Source organism: Magnolia sinica, chromosome 17 (assembly GCF_029962835.1).
Source record: "Magnolia sinica isolate HGM2019 chromosome 17, MsV1, whole genome shotgun sequence".
NCBI lineage: Eukaryota > Viridiplantae > Streptophyta > Magnoliopsida > Magnoliales > Magnoliaceae > Magnolia > Magnolia sinica.
Window position 1 is genome coordinate 9,973,784 of NC_080589.1, and position 19,372 is coordinate 9,993,155.

Consider the following 19,372-nt stretch of genomic DNA (forward strand, 5'->3'; position numbering starts at 1 on the left):
CAACGTTGAAACTACCAACGGTCCAATTTTTATTCTTGCAGGCCATTTAAACTGTTGAAACAGCATTCTCTTAAATGGACCACACCAGAAATAGCAGCGATGATAACATTTTCACCGTTAAAAAATTTGTAGGGCCTACCATAATATTTATTTTCCATCCAATCTGTTGATAAGGTAAAAATTAAAAAATACTTAGATGAAGAGGAAAAACAGATTTCGTATTGATCCGAAACTTCTGTGACCCGAAAAGGTTTCAATGGTAGACGTTCAATCCCCACTGCTTTTTGCAGTGTGGTCCAATTGATCTTCTTTAGATTTGTCTTATTTTTTGACTTAAAAATTAAGACAGATCGCCAAATGGTTGGACGGTTTGGATATAACACATAGCTCATGAGAAAATCTACAGAACTTGCGGACGTCAATACACCAGCTATATTCACCCAATCCGCTTGCAAGAATCATAAGGTGGAGAACTGGTCATACCCAAGAATGTCCTAGAATGATCTAGAAGAGCTGGAAAAACATGCTCAGTTTTTTCATCTGGTACGGGTGGGCCACATACTTGAAGAATCCAAACCGTTGATAAGAGGGTCCTCATCATAGATGGCCCATGTACCAAAATTAAAGATCTCGTATATTAATGCAATGTTAGGTCATTCTTTGGTCGAATTTGGACACAGCTAGTATTTTATTTCGTGCTGACGTCACTCACCCAATTCCTAATAATAAGTTCAGGTTTATAAACACTCCAACCAAACATTGTTCCATGCATCTGGCATTCAATAAGTGAAATTCATCCATCTGTCCCAATCACTACAAAGTAGTGGGTGTCGAACGTAGTACACGTGGAGAGAAAATAAAATTTTATTTATACTTAGAATCTTTTTTCCACGTCCCAGTAACCCTTGCGTGGCCGAACTAAAAAGCATAGCATCCCTGCTTAAAAAGCATCACGTATATGCATCATATACGGGAGACTCATGATAAAAAGTAAAGATTTCCTAACACGAAATGTTAATGTTATTTACAGTAAAGTATATTTTTAACGTTTTTTTATTAAGCCACGTCAGAAGATACAAACAATAAGTTATATCTCAGAGATCACGAAGATGTATGTCTACCAAGAAGACTTTCCAAAGGTGAGGATGGTCCATTCAATAGGGGTTGTTTGATACCACCGTAAGTTACTTTCTCTACTTACATTAATAGATTTTATTTAGAGGCAAGAATATTTCACATAAACACCTGTAACTACATGTATCAGATAATGTCAACAAGGGAAGCTGAACCTATGCCTATAGAGAGCAAACCCATGGAGTTTACAACAATAAATAAGTAGCTTATTTGAGATAAGTATATTTGATTTATGATCAATTATAAGTAATTTTTTATTTAAAATTACTTAATCACTTTAATCTAAAAAGTAAAAAAAAAAAAGAAATAAGCTACTTATGGCACAAGTAGCTTAAGTAACTTACCATAATTGATTTTAAACCAAACTTCTACTTATCTCAAATAAGTTACTTATCCACCATTGTAAGTAGAAAAAGTAACTCATCAAGCATGCCCTAAAATTAGACAACTGTGGAATGACTTGATTGGATGGGTAACTTAAATTGGCTTAGAGATAGCACACGTTGGAGCTGATTAAATACTCCATAAATTAATTGTAAGAAGAAAAACAAAGTCTTAATTACCATACACTAAAGATAGACTGTGAGGTTTTCTGTCTTTAAAGTCCTTGAATAGAAATTTGTTTATAAGTATTTGAAAAAGCCTCGTAAATAAAGGAATTTCAGGCCACAACTATAATTTATTTTTGACATTCAAACGCACTGTAACACATCTCAGTATTAGCCATATTTTTTAGTTCCTGAAACATCACTGGACTTGGGTAATTCAAGTGAGGCTCAACAATAAAAATGCATCATGTGGTTGCAACAATCCATAGGGAGAAAATAAAATACAAGAAATTATGAAAATTTCATTAGATTATTATTCTAAAATTAAGGAGAAGGAGATGATCATCCACCCATTTCACTACATTCATATGGTCTAACATAAATTTGCTGACGTGAGTGAAAGAAAGCTATCTAAGATTGAATCCTAGCCTTTAGTGTTGGTGGAGTTTCTGCTTCAGGAGCATCTCTCGCAGTTCGACTGCATCGACTTCGCCAGCCCGGTTCGCCGGCCGGTAGTAGCCGGTGACGGGATCCGGCACCCATGATGTTTCAGCTTCTTTAATTGCCTTCTTCACCTTCTCTTCCCCTGTCTTGGCTACCCCACTCCTTCCACCTCTTCCCACGCTTGAAACAAGGCCTCGGGATGTTGTAGAGTAACAACGCCTGTTGATCAATCAAACAAAGAAGAAAATCGAACGGTTATAAATGCAGTGGGTAGTGTTTGCACGGTTTGGATCATCTGATTGGTCAACACACGGCTCACAAGCCCTTTCAGCGAGCAAGACGCAACCAGCGCAAGCTAGTTTTTCCAACTAGATTCCCACTAAAATGCGCCTAAAATAATTCAAAGAGGTCCGCTCGAACTGGGTTATTGTTGTGGACCCCATCAACCGAGCATTTGATGGGACCTTCGTGCGGCCAAAACTCAGCCCGAACAAGACTCAGGTGGGCCCACGCTACAATGAACGATTGGGAGAGGTCACCGAACCAATAAAACCTTCTCCGCTGTTTGTGGGGTCCACCTTGCTGTGTATATGCCATCTAATCCATTGATCGGAAAACAAAAATCAGGCCATTCAAAAACACAAGTGGGCCACACCCGTGTCATGGCCCACCCAAGTCGTGGATCAGCCCGATTTTTGTTTCTACGGTGAACATGAGGTGGAGAACATGATGAACGGTGTGGATCGGATACACAGTTGAGGTGGGCCCCACTACAGCCCGTTCCCATATGAGCGCACATCTGATTCAAAGGTAACAGTTTGCAGTTGAGATCAGGGATTAATATACAAGCTGCCGTACACGTAGTCAATCCAGACCGTCCAAATCATGGCCCAAAAATCAGATATACGGGATCCCAAACGGACAGTTAAATCATCAACAGCCGCCCTTTTGGCGGAACTCACGCGAGTCGACGTAGCACACGTGCGAAGAGGTCTGATCATCCATCTGGTGGGCCCACAGGGCAGCTTGGCCCACTCATCAGTTGCGTCTTTTTTTATGAGAAATATCAACGGCTAGGAAAGAATCCAGAAGTCCCCAGAAAGCCTATACTTGTAGCTGACCGAGAGGTGGACCCGCCAGATCTCTCACACGTGTTCTCTGTTGACATGCGCGAATCTACCGATACCCATGCCATGCAATACAATCGTGTGGGTAGACACGGTGCGGACTCCGCCAGGCCCGTTGAGCGCACTCTAGATTTTCCCAATAGATTCCATCTAAGATGCGCTGGGCCGATCCTGGCGGCTAATAATCAGCCACGAGATGATCGCAACCGTTGGATTATCAAGACACGAAATATCGTAGAACTGTACCTTGTGATTGCGAGGGAGACGCCATCAGCGATAGCAGAGAGGAGATTAGCGGTCACGAAAGAGCGAGCCATTGGATCGGTTTTATGAAGAGAAGCTGATACTGCGAAGAGCTCTTTTTTCTGTTTAAGACGGAAAAGCCCTTTACAGCAATCAGCTAAAACTTCCTGAACCTCTTCCTCGCTCTCTCTCTCGAACGAAGGCCGATGAGGGTATATTTGGGAAGTAAAAGAGAAACCGAGGCCTCCTTATATAAAGGTAGGGCTAGTGGAGAGAGAGGAGGAAACGCGTCAAAGTAGCCGTCTAAAGAGAGCGAACTCCACGCGTGCGACCGAATATGAGCGGTCTCCGCCCGAGTAGTATAAAAAAAACCAAAGTCCTCAGTGGGAATGCTGTTTGCAACCGCGCATCTTGTGTCCCAAACACGAGCGCGCCGCATGTGCGTGATTTTGACACGTGTGGGTGAAGGATCCGATAATTAGGTAGTGGGCCATGGTTGTCATTCCATTATCGGATGATTATGCTGATACGGTTTGTCAACGTACACAAATGAAATTGAGTGGGGGATCCATGGATGAGTGGCTGTCCATATCCTAGATTGAAACTGGACGTTTGGACCATGGAAGATTGAGGGTTGTTATTTTTTTCTTGAAGAAAAAGAAGGGCCCACCTGATAAACGTACTGGATCTTGCATACGCAAGCTGCGTCAGCATATTTGGAGCGCTTGTTTTTAGATACAAGCATTGTTCTGCAAATGCTAAAGTAATCGTGGAAAAATCGGTCATACTATTACTCGGCGCCGAATTTGAACTGGACGCCGGGACATCGTTTTGCACATGTCGCGACAGAGAATCCAGTGTGTATCGCCACCCGCTGGAGCCCATGTGATGACATTTTCTGATGATTTGAAGAGTCCATTTTCTCTTCAGTATAATAAATAATCTATTAATATAATATCATTCCTCAATGATTACTATATCCTTTGATATTTAAAGATAAACGAGAGCCGTTGAAAATTTTCGTTTTTTGTTTGTTTGCAAGATTACATGGGAAGCTGATTGGCTGGTGTACCAAACATCGGCGGGATACAGCTGATGTGGGTACGTGTCGTGCGAAGACGGGACGCGGATTTCCTTCACTGCACAGCGATTCTGGATGGGGCCCATTGTGATGTTTGTTAGAAATCCAACCCGTCCACCCGTTTTTTGAACTCATTTTAGGACATAAACTAAAAATTATTACGATACAAAACTCAAGTGAGCCACACGAGAGGAAATAATGGGGATTTAGTGACCACCGTTGAAACATTTAAATGGCTACAAAAGTTTTGCATCGATTTAATTTCTTAGCTTTTTCACTTCATCTCAGTGAAAATGACCTTATAAACGGTTTGGATGGAATATATACATAAGGTGGATCCTGGGAAGGTTTCAACAATAGGAATTCATTTTCCCACTTTTTCGTCTAGTATGGTCCACTTTAGTTTTGGATCCTAATAATTTTCGGTCTCATATCCTAAAATGAGCTAAAAAAACGGATGGATGGGTTGGATTTCTAACAAACATCACAATTGGCCCCATCTAGAATCCTTGCGCATGTGTGAAAGGCTTTTGCAGGAAATCCGCGTCCCTACGAAAAGTCTCCGGCGCAGGAAACTTAGGTAGGCCCACCGTGATGGTCGTCAGGAATCCGCTCTGTCCACCCGTTTCGTTAACTCATTTTAAGAGATTGGATCAAAAGTGAGCAGAATCCAAGACTCAAGTGGACTGTCAGGGAAATTCCTATCTTGAAACCTCCTGAGTTCGGCAATGATGTTTAAATGCCATTCATACTGTTAATAATGTCATTCCTACTGGTTATGAACTAAAAACACAAATATTAACATGATTCAAAACTTATGTGGCCGCATGACATTCAATTATCACATTTTCAACCACTTGAGAATTGAATACGGTTCATTTTTGGGGCCATCTTAAAAAATGAACTAAAAAATCAGATGGACTGGAAGTATTTTGATTTCTCAAAAACATCAAAGTAGGTCTCAGCTACATGGATCAAAGTTACATGACCTTAAAATGATGTATTTATAATATCTACAACGTTCATCCATTTTACAAGATTATTTCAGAGCATGTGTCAAAAAAATGAGTAGTGTCCAAAGCTCAAGTGGACCCCACTATAAATAGCAGCGGGATAATGATTTTCACTGTTAAAACATTCATAGGGCCCACCATGACGTTTATTTTCCATCTATTAAAAGGACAAAAAATATATCATAATGATCCAAAACTACGGTGACCCTAAAAAGGTTTCAACAGTAGACGTTCAATCCCCCACTGCCTTTTTAAGTGTGGTTCACTTGATCTTATATCTATTTTATTTTTAGGCTGAAGCCTTACGGAGCTAGTCAAATGGATGGACGGTTTGGATATAACACATATCTCATGATGGGACCCACAGAACTTGTTGACCTCAACACACCTGCTAGATCGCCGATGTGTGGTACACCAGCCAATCCGCTTCCATTATATCCATGTAATTTCCATGCGGTAGGCTGTATAGCATAGGGTCCCCAACATGGACGGTCTTGATTTCCAGAATGCTCAGCGCATGGGTCTCAATGGACTGCAATACACGCTGGATCCAGAGGCTAGACAGTAGCAATCTCTATACCTTACACGTGGCAGTGCGTCTTATTAATCGGGAAGGCCCATCAATCGAACATGATTAAAAAAAGACAGATGGACCATTTGAATCTGTCCATCATTATCACTGGCTTTCAAAGCAAGGGTAGAACACAAAAGGCCTTTAACGATCAATATATACTGCGTGAAAGGAAGAGAAAGCCAGGATTTCCCGATGGGTGAGAACTTTGAAACATGGGCCAATCGATGGTATGGCCCACCAGATAATGAGTCCCGATAGATGCATTAGCCCTCCAGCTGCAGAGATTGGACGGTTCAAATTCAATCGTACATAGGAGCATACTCAATCAATGGCCTGGATGACTTACACGAGTACCGTACATCCTGATCTATGACACGTGTTCCATCCACTCACATGAGTGGCCCTTATGGAATGACGACCGTCCATGATATCAGTATTTTAACAATATTTGGGTAAGATTCTCATCAAATACTTTATAAATAATATGTATCAATGATTCGGTCCAAAGCTTACCGACATTCTCTTTTAGTTTATGGTTGAGATTCGCCCATGTCAAATAGACCTTGTCCACACGGTAATCAATGGCTACGATTGCATTATCTGTGATATTTTAGTTTACAAATGTCAATTCCTCTACAAGGCATTCTAAAATAAGCTTATTCTATAGCTGCTTTACTACACGGTGCGTGTTGGAATGCAGTCTTGCTGGTGGGGTGGCCCACCGTAAAAGTTAAGAAGTTAGGCCAATTCAATCACATGTCTGCCACGTGAATTTAAATTATTTGGACGGCTGTAAATCATTATCAACAGTGGGGCCTACCGCGGTGTGTTTATTCCATCCAACTTGTGCGTACATTTCATGGGCCCACCATATCTTCAATCAGAAGAGGGCTACCCCATTGAGAACAAAGGACAACCGTCAAAATTACTCTAATTCACGTGGTTGCCCATCTGGCCGTTGGATCGTCGCATCCAACTCTATCCAATTAGTCTAATTAGGCAATCAGTCCCCACTTTTTTTCTATGATGGGTCCACTTGAGCTTTAGATATCTCTCATTCTTTGGCTCATGCCATAAAATGATCCCTACAAATGGATGAACGGTGTGGATTAGGGTGGTACATCAAGCCCAATGGAGTCCAAGTGGGCCTAGATTGGCTTGGCTTGTCCATGCTCTCTCCAAGCCTGAGTCTGAAGTTAGCCTTGAGCTTATCATCAGAGCTTAGCTTATTTGCCAAACATTTTGAATCCAGCTTGAGATGAGCTAATAAATTGAGTCGAGGCGAGCTAACTTCAAGTTAAGTCGATCCTACTCTCTATTTGACCCAATTTGCACCCGATTAAAGCCAACTCACAACCGATTCAACCTAGTCACCTGACCCAACTCTTAAATGAAATAGTTAATTGATAATAATAATAATCATAATATATATATATATATATGTGTATATATATATACACACACATATATAGTTGAGTCGAGTTCAAGCTCATGTTTCGAGCTGAGTCAATTTTGAATTTAAGTTTGAGTCCAGCCAATATAATTAAACTTGGTTCGTTTTCAAAAGAAACTTAGCTATTTAATGCTCGGCTTACCTCAAACCCTAGTTCAAGCCGAATCGAGCTGAGCCGAGTGAGCTTTTGGAGCTAGTTTTGTCAGGGTACAGCCCAAGCGCGGATACAACACGTATATTATATGTCGGGCCCCATGGAACTTTGTGACGTCACTTCGGTAGGTACGTAGCTACTGATGTCGTCAGGTTAGATGACATACCATAGTGTGCCATGCTTAGCATGTGTAGAGAAAGATGCTGGGTTAATTACTTTATTGCCGACAAGTGGGTTTTATTAAGTTGGACGTGACCTTTTAGTATATGGTTGGAGTTTAACCCATTTTTAAAATGATCTTGTCCACACATTAATGCAGCTTTATTACACAAAACAGCTTCTATTTATTATTTAAAAATTTTAAATTTAAAAAAAAAAAAGGGAAAAATGGGCTACGTATACGTGGCACGCGTGTATCTCTATCCAGGCGTTAGAATTGTGGGTCGCATTGCAAGATGGGCCAGAATTCAATCATCTAACTAAACTGGGGGAATGATCACGTGCGATTGAAATGCACGTGAGTTCCCGTAGTTAGACTACCTACTGTGGGGGCCTACCAAGGCATGTATGTAGAATCCAAACCGATTATCAGGTGTGCCATCTCATTTTCACAGTACATTAAAAAAATCAAGCCAAACTAAGAGTCAGATGGGTCACGCTGTAGGAAAAAATGTAATATCACTACCGAAACATTTGCATTCACTTGGTGTGGCCCACTGAGTTGAGATATGGAATGGCGTGATTTTGATGGCCTACGGTTCGGAACTGGGCACCTGGTGGACGGTATGGATTATGGGAACTCGCATTGCCTCGGACATATGTGATCATTACCCTCTTAAGAGATGACCCAACTCTTAACTATGCTGTTAGTTGCAATTTATAGCAATTAAATTGGTGGTTAATGTTAGAGATTATTTTACAGAAATAAATTTGGAAATTGAAAATAAAAATTAAAAAATTAGACTAGATTGAACCACATAAATAATAAGGTGTCTTTAAAAGCTGTACTTAAATCTTAATTTTTCTTCTCAGATGCTGATTTGTTATAGTTGATAAGCTTATGGGATATTGCTTCCAGGGTATGATAAGTCTTATAAGTCTTTGCAAGGTCCTGCAGCAATTAGGAAGAGATTTTCATGGGGACTCGATTAATGCAGTTTCATTCTTTGACATACTTGTTCAATGCTCAAATTCAATGATTCAAAAAAATTGAGCAACTCAACCATCTATTTTATATAGCTTATGGGGGTTGGCACTGGATTTGGAATGACTGCCTACCCGAGGAATCAAAAGGTTGGAAGTGGGATGTGGATTGTGATTGGTGATGGATGGTGGTTATGAAATGGGTTTGGGATCATCTCTCATCTAGATATGTATCTGCACCTAGCTCTGCCGTTGAGGCGGGAGGGAACAAGAGATGGGTTTGTTTTATGGAAAAATCAATGCCTCTCTATGATTGAGACTAGTTTTAGGTGGCGGCGTCGAACTCCGAGACCAAAATTGATCTCTCGGCTGGGCAACTACCAAGCCTTCTTCTCTTCCTTCTCGCCCTTATTCATAAAATCAAAGTGTTTTTTACCTTCGGCTGGCTGGCAACACTCGGCCTTTAATTGTTTTCAAACAACCGGCGTTCAATAAAAGATTTTATGCCAGCCCAAACTACTATCTATCTTTGGAAAGGAATGAATGCCGGGAACGACTCTTCCCTTTCCATTGGTTCTTGAAAGCTATCAATCCTAGTAAAGCAAGAGTTGTCTCAATGCAGAACCATCCATCTCCTTAATCCTCTCACTACTGATAGTTTCCACTCGATGAAAAATGTTGTTGGAGTTCTAATAGTGAAACATGGTTGGGAAGTTATTCAATCCTCGCATCCTAGAACCAGTTGGTACAAATGGATTTGGGATCCAACTTCACATGCCCTTAATGGTCGAACCCCTATGGATTGTCTTGCCAAATCTCATGGAATTCGTCTCCCTTCAGGATGCCATATATGCCAACAAGAAGAGGGAATTTGAAACTCATCTATTCTATCGTTGTTGTTCTCGACTCAGGTATAGGCTGTTTGTTAGATCATTAAGAACTGTCTATTTTCAAAGTATGCCAACTAACACCACTACAATCACATTGTCTGAATGCACGCATGTTTTCCAATGCATATCTTTCCATTTCTCTAAGTAAGATTACTCAACACACAAGATTTTATAAACTTATGGTACTAAATAAATTTATTATTTTTTCAAAACAAAATACGTGAGAGGAAAATGAATTTTTAAAATATTTTAAAATATTTTCTTTTTATTTTTTAACCTTAATCTCTCAACTATTAATATAAAAATAATCAATGTTAAATTTACAAAGGATAAATGGGCACTCGTCCAAACTTTAAGGCCATTGATCAACTGATTTTGGGGCCATGGCCCATCTAAATTGGGGCTACAATTTGAACGGTTTGATTTGAAATACAAGTGCCACATGTGCTTAGATAGTCATTTCACCTGGACCTTGACCCAAACTCGGTTGCATCATAGGAAGCTGATTGCATCCTACCCTCGTTGGTCTCTTGCTAATAACAGCTAGATTTGTGTGGGGTATGTGTTTATAGACGTTGTCCACCTTCCCGTCGTATCATTAACGCCTGAGCCAAAAAGAGGTAGCTTCAACACGCTCAGTAGCTACTGAATGTGTCAGAAGCAATTTACTTACTGAAGTGACGTCACCAAGTTCCATGGGCCTAGCCATGATGTGTGTTTTGTGTCTACACCATCCATTCATTTAGATCTAAATCATATTTGTGCTTTCCCTTCATCTAAGTCAGTCTTAACTTATATACATCATGATGAGACTTACGAAGGTTACAACCCTGGGCATCATTGCCTCCACTGTTTTCTACAGTGGGTCCACTTGAGATTTGGATCCAACTCAGTTTCTGGCCAGTACCCTATGGGCCTGTTTGGCCAACTGCATTAGGTAGGATTAAGGTTGATGGAATTATAAAAGTTATCATAAATGCATTTGTAAGGTATTATCTTTCGATTGAGTGTATCTCATATTTTCTAATACTATGTTTAAAATATATATATTAAAAAATAAAACTTAAGATTTACTTTTAAATTGCATTTGAATTTAAATTAGATATACGGAAAAGTTATCATCCATGAAACTAGTAATGTCATCTCACACTTTTCAACCCAACATCTATTTTCTCAAGCCTACAAAATTAATTTTATTCCCGTCTCACACTCCTTCCAAACCTATTATTCCCAATTTTAAAGTGGGATTAATAATGAAATTTCATTTAATACAAGTTAATATCATTGTCAAAACAGGCCCTAAAATGATCCCTTCGATTGGGTGGACAACGTGGATACTACAAATACAACATCGTGACGCCCACCTAACTCGGTGACATCACTACAGTAGCAATTATTGATTTTTGCACTTAATGCAGTAAAAGGTTACTTGCATTTTTAATGATGTGTCTATCTAAGGAATCTCAAGTTATAATTTGGTGGGTGTACCACACACCAATTATATAGGTGGTGTCCATACACGTCGTGCGAAGACAGCGCTAATGCACCTCGAGCTGAGTTGTACGAACGGTTCAAAGGAGATCAAAGTTATATGCCCCTACAATGATTTATTTATTATATCCACATCGTTCATACAGTTTTCAAAATGATTTTAGATTATTAGGGAAAAAATAAATCATATCCAAAGCTCAAATATACCACAACAAAAATAACAACGGAGTAATAATTTTCACCATTAAAAAATTCATGAGGCCTACCATAATGTTTATTTTTCATCCGGTCTATTCATAATGTCACAAATACCTATATGAATAGGGAAAAAAAATAATTCATATTCATCTGGAACTTATGCGTCCCCCAAAAGGGTTTCAATGGTAGACATTCAATCCACCACTGCTTTTTGCAGTGTGGTCTACTTAATCTTGGATCTGCCTTATTTTTCTGCTCGAGCCTTACAACGAGCTCGAAAAATGGATGGACGGTTTGGATATAGCACATACCTCATGATATGACCCACAGAACTTGATGACGTCAATAAACCAGCTATATAGCTGGTGTGTGGTACACCAGCCAATGGATGAACGGCGTACATCACGGTAGGGTCCCACAAATATATTCCCATTACTGGGTAGGACGCAAATTCGCTTCCTGACTCGGTAGGACCATCGCTTGTGCAAAACATCGGCGAGGAAAGATTCCTCGCCTCCCGCCCACTACTCGAATTAATGAAATCATGGCCAATGACTATTTCCAGAAAATGACATCTCTGCCGTCCATGTTTCCATAGACTATTGACGGAGCAAGGCGGCGGAGTTTCTTGGAATCCGAAAGGAAACAGCCGTGATTGATTCTGGAAGGGCCTTCCCTCAGAAGGTGCGAATACGCATCAGAGATACGTACGTAAAGCACACATGTGATAGATCCGATCCCTTCGTTAGGTAGATCGGACTGTGAACATGCAATATACCAATATTCAATACCTTAAACCCCTAAAGTTAGCTGCAAACGTAGGTTAAGATTTTACCGTTGGACTCCTTTGATGGTCCTTTTCTTCGTATGAACACGATGTACCCTTCCAGATGAACGGACCGGATCTTTAACACGTGCTTTCCTCACCCCTCGCATGCGAGTCCCTCTACTGAATCACGAATCTTTTGGAAAAGAGCTGGCGATGTCTAGATTCCCGTGAATTTCCAGCTAAGGTTTCACACCTGATCATTCAGTAGATTCTGCAGCACTGAAACATAGTGCATCTATCTTTAAATTATATAATTATATTAATCGGGACCGTCCACATTATTTAAATAAATGATATGTTACTAAATAGATGTTCTCGTTTCATGAAACGATCTTTAAAATTACGGACGGGACACAAGTAAATATTAACGGTTTAAATTCAGTTAATATTAAAAATGATGGATCGAAAGTTTATTTTCAGAAATATATATATACGTTATCGTACGTATCATATGGACGGTCCAGATTGATAATTCAAATTCATACATGTTTATTATCCTGTTCGATCTACCATACTCCGGTTCTACCGACCATACCGTATGATAAGCCTTTCTCTTGGGTTTCGCTAACGTGCGCATTGATGTGCAACTGCAGCTTTTCCGTCACGGAACTGCACTTTACGTGATATTTGGATTTCGATGTTTCTTTCGAAGTCCGGTTATTGCCAGACCACCAAGCCTCATGTGATTCAATTCGGCCGCGTGAAACGGATGGACTCTACCGTACACGTGCCAACATGGACGCGTGTAACAAATCTCAGCCATTCATGCGGCAATACACTCAACATCTTTAAAAAACAATTACCGACTACAATTATGCGGCTGTGAATTTTTTTAGGGCCTGTTTGGCCGCGCAGATTGGATGGGATTGGAAGATAGATCCCGGGATTGGCCAGGCGTGTCAAACAGACACGGGATCTAGATCCCGAGATATATCAATCCCATGGATCTTAAGACAATCCACTAACTATCTCGGGATTGGCCAGGCGTGCCAAACAAACACAAGATCCTGAATCCGGGGATCTATCAATACCATGGATCTTAAGACAATCCACTAATATCACCATCATTACTTTTAAATCTCATCCAATCCACCCTAAACCCTTCAAAATTGCCGGGGATGTGTTTGGTTCGTGTGATTGAAAGGGATTTGAAGGTTTAATCTTGGGATTGGTTGGGCTTGCCCAACAAACTGGATATAGCAATCCCATAGATCTTGCACCAATCCGCTGAGGCAGCTATCATTACCTTAAAATTCATGCAATCAACTCTAATATTATCCAATCCCATCCAATATGCCCGGCCAAACAGGTCCTTATTGTCTATGAATAGTCTGTGGGGAGTCAACAGCGTCTGAAAAACCTATGCACATCACACGTGCCAGTATGGCACACACGTGTGAGATTCCAGCTTTTCCTGTGTTTGGAAACACGGGTTAGATATTCTGCCTCAAAATTCAAGCTTTTTAACTTCAGGTTAAGTAATTAATTTCACACACAACTAGTTGGACCACAATGTTATGGTACAACTTAGCATGCAATTGCCCACGTGTGGAATGTGTACAACATCCAACCGTTTAAAAGGTATAACCAGGACAAAAATGATTTCGATCATTTCATCGTGTGAAACCCCTGGAAATATGGACTGGGCTGGGCCGGGCTAGATCGGTCTTCACTGATGGGCTCTTGTATGCGGTCCAACTCCCGCCTGACCGATAAATGGGCGTGAATTTTAAGCCCAAGCCCAGCTCCTGGGCTTGTCATTCTAGCTTTAGCCTCTAACAAAGCCCGAAAGCCCACGGGCCAGCTGGGCCACTTTTTTCGGGCCAACGTAATAAATGAATGACATCCAATCCGTCTATCATGGGGACCCCCTCATTTTTACATGGTACAAAAATTCAGGCTGATCCTAAACTGATATAGAACATGTCGCGGATATATTCCTAGCATGGTTGGGCTAAAAGAAAGTGGACTGTAAATTGATTGGCCATAACTTTTGATTTAGGTTTTATTACAGGCGCACAATCTATTAACCTTTATTGAAACGAGCCATTCGAGGTGAACCGATCGTGTTTGTCAGTTTTCGCTATAAAATGCGTGCTTTCAGCTCAAAATAAAAATTTAGAAAAAAAAAATATTATTTTTAATAATTATGATTTTTAATATTTTTTTATTTTTAGAGTTTTAGATTTTTTTTTTAGAAATTAACTTTTATTCAGTGCTCTTTTAGAAAAGTTTATTTGAAATTTTTATTTTAAAAAATTAAATTTTAGAAAAGTTTTATTAGAATTAGAATTTTTATTAGAGCTAGTATTTTACTATTTTTGATAATTATGAATATTTTTATATATATTAATAGTGTAATAGACATATAAACAATAGACAATTATATATTGATGAAATTTTGATTTCTAAAATTATTTCTAGTTATTATTTTTCTCAATGTTATCGAAGTAGTCGGACAAAGTTCCATGGATTCCGTACAGTTACTAGAATACTGTTCTCGACCTCAACACGTCTTCCCCACATTCATTACATACGGTAGATATCTTTCAATCAGGACCGTCCATCTGGTGTTCCCCTCCATGGATGGAAATTGGTTCAAGATACTCATAAGTTAGATGATCCTAGCCATCTAAACCGTGGCCTTTAAATAGGCATTGGGGAAGAAAAATATTTAATGGACGACATTAATGGCTGTTGTCTTCTGATAAGTATCATTTCAAAACTCTGTCCATGAATAATGAGGCTCACTAGTTGGACGGTCCAGATTGATGTATAACCATTCCACGTGTAATGTAGATAGATGGTATGGTTGTTTTGCTCCACCGTATATCTCCTTTCCAAAGGCATACACGTAGGTTGATCATGTGGCAGAGCGATCTCTGTACGGTATACGTGGCAGAGTTGTATGAATTGGAATTGGTCAATCCGCGTCCTGTCTCTGCCGGGGCCACCATGATGTATGTGTTTGATCCACACCGTCCATCCATTTTGGTAGATCATTTTAGAGCGTGAGTCCAAAAAATAGGCAGATCCAAAGCTGAAGTGGACCACACCATAAGAAACAGTGGAAATGATGATGCCCACCATTGAAATCTTACTAAGGTAGGGCCCACCGTGATGTTTATTTTCCATCCAACCTGTTCATAAGGTCACATAGACATGGATGAAGGGAAAACAAAAATATCAGCTTTATCAAAACTTCCGCAGCTCCCAAGAAATTTTTACGGTGGAGTTTAATCCCCTCTATGTGGTCCACTTGAGCCTTAGATCTGCCTCATTTTTGGGCTCACAGCCTTGGGTCAATACCACATATGCGAATTGGTTCAGAAAATGGACAGATCAGATGATCTTAGCCATTTTGAATTAACGGCTGTGATGAAAATTAGCTAATAGTCACCACTAAATGTTGCAATTTAAAGAAAATTGGTAACTACGATCATCTGATTAGTGTGGTTTATAAAGCATAGGCCATGGGTCCCACTAATTGGACCGTTTAAATTGTATCACTCAGACTCTGGCTAGAGTTGTCAATGGGCTGGGCTTAATTGTCAGTTCGGACCCGGCCCACGTTTTGGTAGAAAATCTGAGGACTGGGCGGGCCTAAAATTTAAGCCCATTCATTATCAGGATGGGCTCATACTCCGCCTAAGAGCCCATGACCGGCCCACTTAGTTTTCATTGGCATTTTTTAAATATATGATGCATGGTGGGGCCACTAAATGTACAGTCCAGATCTCGCACAGAACTGGGTGCTTGGATCGTGGCTGGAACAGGGTAAAATAACTCAAGATGGGCTTGGGCCTCTATGTTTTAGGCCATCACGGCCCATGCTGATCTTTGCTAGACAAGCCCAGGTTTGTGGTAATCGGGTCTGTTGACTTGGTGGGGGTACCACGTTGATAGGCATAACATAAAAGCAAGGCGATCCTATAGCGGTGGTCATGTGAGTAGTGGCCCATAAAATGAATTTCTAGATTGAAATAAAGAAATCGACGGTCAGTGGACAAAAGCTCACAAGAGCTGGATGATCAAGGCTGTCCAACAGGTAGATGATTAAGGCTGTCCATGTACAAACTGCATGGCATTTATCGTCCACCACCCATGGTGAGAGTACTGTTTTTAGGTTGAGACCATCTAATTTGGGGGGTAGATTGTGAGTGAAGCATATGTCTAGAAAAATAAAACCAATCAAATAATCCTAATCATGTAATTGAATGGTCAGAAGTAAAATAACGAGAGATCCTTATTGAATACAGATCCTCTGTTTGCCACGGTAAATTCTTGTTTTCTTGCATTGTGATTGGTCAACGTCATCATTGACATTGTCGGCACTTCTGTAGTAAATATGTGAGGATGTGGCCTAACAGATTGCAACAAATAGAAATTTTCTATTTGTAGCGAGTAAATGATCCAGATTTATCCTAATCATAATGGCAAAACACATGGTTACCGTTATTCTATCAGTCTAATTTTTACTCTATGCAACATCGGTCATTAAACTAGTGATTGGAGTGGTTTGATTTTCCATACAATTATACCATCCTTCGCTTCAACTTTAGTTGTATAATTGGGGTGTGCCAAGGATTATATGCGCACTCAAACCATAAACAGCCGTAGGTGAGAGAATATATTCTCATGACATATTAGCTATTTTCAAAATTCAAAGATTTGACTTTCCGCTCTAATACAATATCAAATCACCACTTGGCATTAAAGCTCGAGTCATTAAGAAGATGGCATGTCAATGTATATCAAGGGAGCTTGACACCCTAACACTTATCGAATTGATACTTTACTCCAACCCATATCTACACGCTCTATGAAGAGAAGAGTCCAAGCTAATTCTAGTTCTCCAAGGTAATTCTAATTCTCTAAGGGCCCATTTGGCCAGGTGGATTGGAAGGGATTGACTAGTATTAGGGTGGATGGCATGGATTTCAAGGTAATGATAGTGTTGTCAGTGGATTTGTCTTAAGATCCATGGGATTGCTATATCGAGCCTATTTGGCATGCCCAGCCAATCCTAGGATTAAACCTTCCCATCCCTTCCAATCCCTCGAACCAAACACGATTACAGGCAAATTTGAACGGATTAGGGTGGATTGGATGGGATTTAAAGGTAATGATGGTGTTGTCAGTGGATTGTCTTAAGATCCATGGGATTGCTATATCCCGGGACCAGATCACCCAGTCTGTTTGGCACGCCGGCCAATCCCGGGATTTACCATCCAATCCCTTCCAATACCATCCAATCCCTTCCAATCCGCCCGGCCAAACGGGCCCTAAGGGCCTGTTTTTCCGAGCAAATTGGATGGGATTGGATTGTATTATAGTGGATTGCACGGATTTCAAGGTAATGATAGCTGCGTCAATAGGTTAGTGCAAGATCTATGGGATTGCTATATCGGGTCTGTTTGGCAAGCCCGACCAATCCCGGGATTAAACCTTCCAATCCCTTTCAATCCCTCAAATCAAACACGTCCCAAGCAATTTTGAAGGGATTAGGGTGGATTGGATGGGATTTAAAGGTAATGATGGTGATGTCAGTGGATTGTCTTAAGATCCATGGGATTGCTATATCCCGGGATCAGGATCCCGTGTCTGTTTAGCATGCCTGGCCAATCTCAGGATCTATCTTCCAATCCCATCCAATCTGCTCGGCTAAACACGCCCTAAGTAGATCTATCTCCATATCTTAGTAGAGACACACTCTGTTTTGCCATTGAGGTCATGGAATTGAGTGCCCATGTGGTGTGGGGGTGTGTGAGTGTGTGGGGCAAGTGTATGTATAAAAAATTAAAAAATCTAATTCTCCATGTAGAGAGTAAAGTTCATTGGGGCAAATTTAATCATGTACACAACTACAATTGCATAGCCCCACTGGATTCTTATTTTAGTAATCCAAATTGTTCAGCCCAACAAGTATGACCCACCTTAATTAAAAATGCTAATATTTAATGGTGTAACTGCATAGACTTCTTTGTTTTGGGTTGTTGGTAAGTTAAATGTAAGTAGATTCAAGAGGTAGGACTGGGCCCATCACTGCCATTTCTAAAATGACTTGACTCTTCAACCATATATAAGCTAGTTGTGTGAGTCTTAAGTAAATGGGTATTGTCTATAATTAAGTTAAGAACAATGGCTCCTATAATAGTTCACTGCCATTTTTAAAATGATGGTAACTCTTCAACCACATATATGGCTAGTTGTGCAAGGTAGATAGTAAAAAAAAAAAAAAAATGTTAGCCCAATTGTAGACGGGCCTTGTTCAAAATTAAACTAATTAGAAGCTGCTAAACATTAGATTTTTTATTTTATATACTTATTTATGTTCTTTTGAACTTGGACCATCCACAGTGTTACTTTTAGCCATCCACTCGATAAATATTAGTTAAAAGGTTAGGATTGCTTGATTGATATAATTTTAGAGATACAATCCATCACAATGGGCCCAAAAGCTTGGAAAGTATGAATAAGTTTATAGGGTTAAAAAGGTGAGAAGAATGAGTTAGCGACACGACATATTTTCTAAGCAATATTACTAACACATTATTATTGCATATTAAAATCATTTAGTTTTTAAATTCAAAGTTTTTCTTGGATTTTATTTATTTATTTATTTTATTTTTTGTAGTATAATTCTCGTCCCACGTAACAAAGATCCTATGTTGTCCCAAGCAATAATCAATCTCTTGATAGACGTACCCAACATCACTCTCTTTTATAACCTCTATAAAACCCAATAAAGTGAGTAATAGTCACCCAATCAAGATCCACAACCCTTATTTATTCTCAGGTGTAAGGATTGATCACCTTTCAAAAATTATCAAATCCCTGATCTCATGAACATAGTCTAAGTTAATAGGCTTTCTGTTGGGGGCCTTGCACAAAACCTTAGGATCTAGCCTCCCGAAACAAACCAGAATTATGGATAATAAAGCAATGAAATAAATCAAAGCATAAAACACACACCACATAAGAGATTTTAGGTGGAAAACCCTTAGGGCCCGTTTGGACGGGCATATTAGGGTGGAGTACACAGCATTC

The 19,372-nt window shown here is 39.9% G+C and overlaps 1 protein-coding gene across 1 annotated transcript; it reads right to left on the minus strand.

Annotated features, from left to right (window-relative positions):
- Positions 1–1,973: 1,973 nt before the first annotated feature.
- LOC131230997 (late embryogenesis abundant protein Lea5-like) lies at positions 1,974–3,728 on the minus strand. Its single transcript, XM_058227044.1, has 2 exons — positions 3,500–3,728; positions 1,974–2,345 (listed from the first exon to the last, which is right to left on the minus strand). Exons 1-2 carry the CDS (start codon positions 3,568–3,570, stop codon positions 2,114–2,116), a joined length of 303 nt encoding a protein of 100 aa, XP_058083027.1. The 5' UTR covers positions 3,571–3,728; the 3' UTR covers positions 1,974–2,113.
- Positions 3,729–19,372: the final 15,644 nt, after the last annotated feature.

Excerpts from the sequence above, each read along its gene's own strand:
- LOC131230997 (XM_058227044.1), bottom strand. The coding sequence starts at position 3,570 with ATGGCTCGCTCTTTCGTGACCGCTAATCTCCTCTCTGCTATCGCTGAT. Across the intron at positions 2,346-3,499 it reads GTCTCCCTCGCAATCACAAG|GCGTTGTTACTCTACAACAT; the intron begins GTACAGTTCTAC and ends ATTGATCAACAG.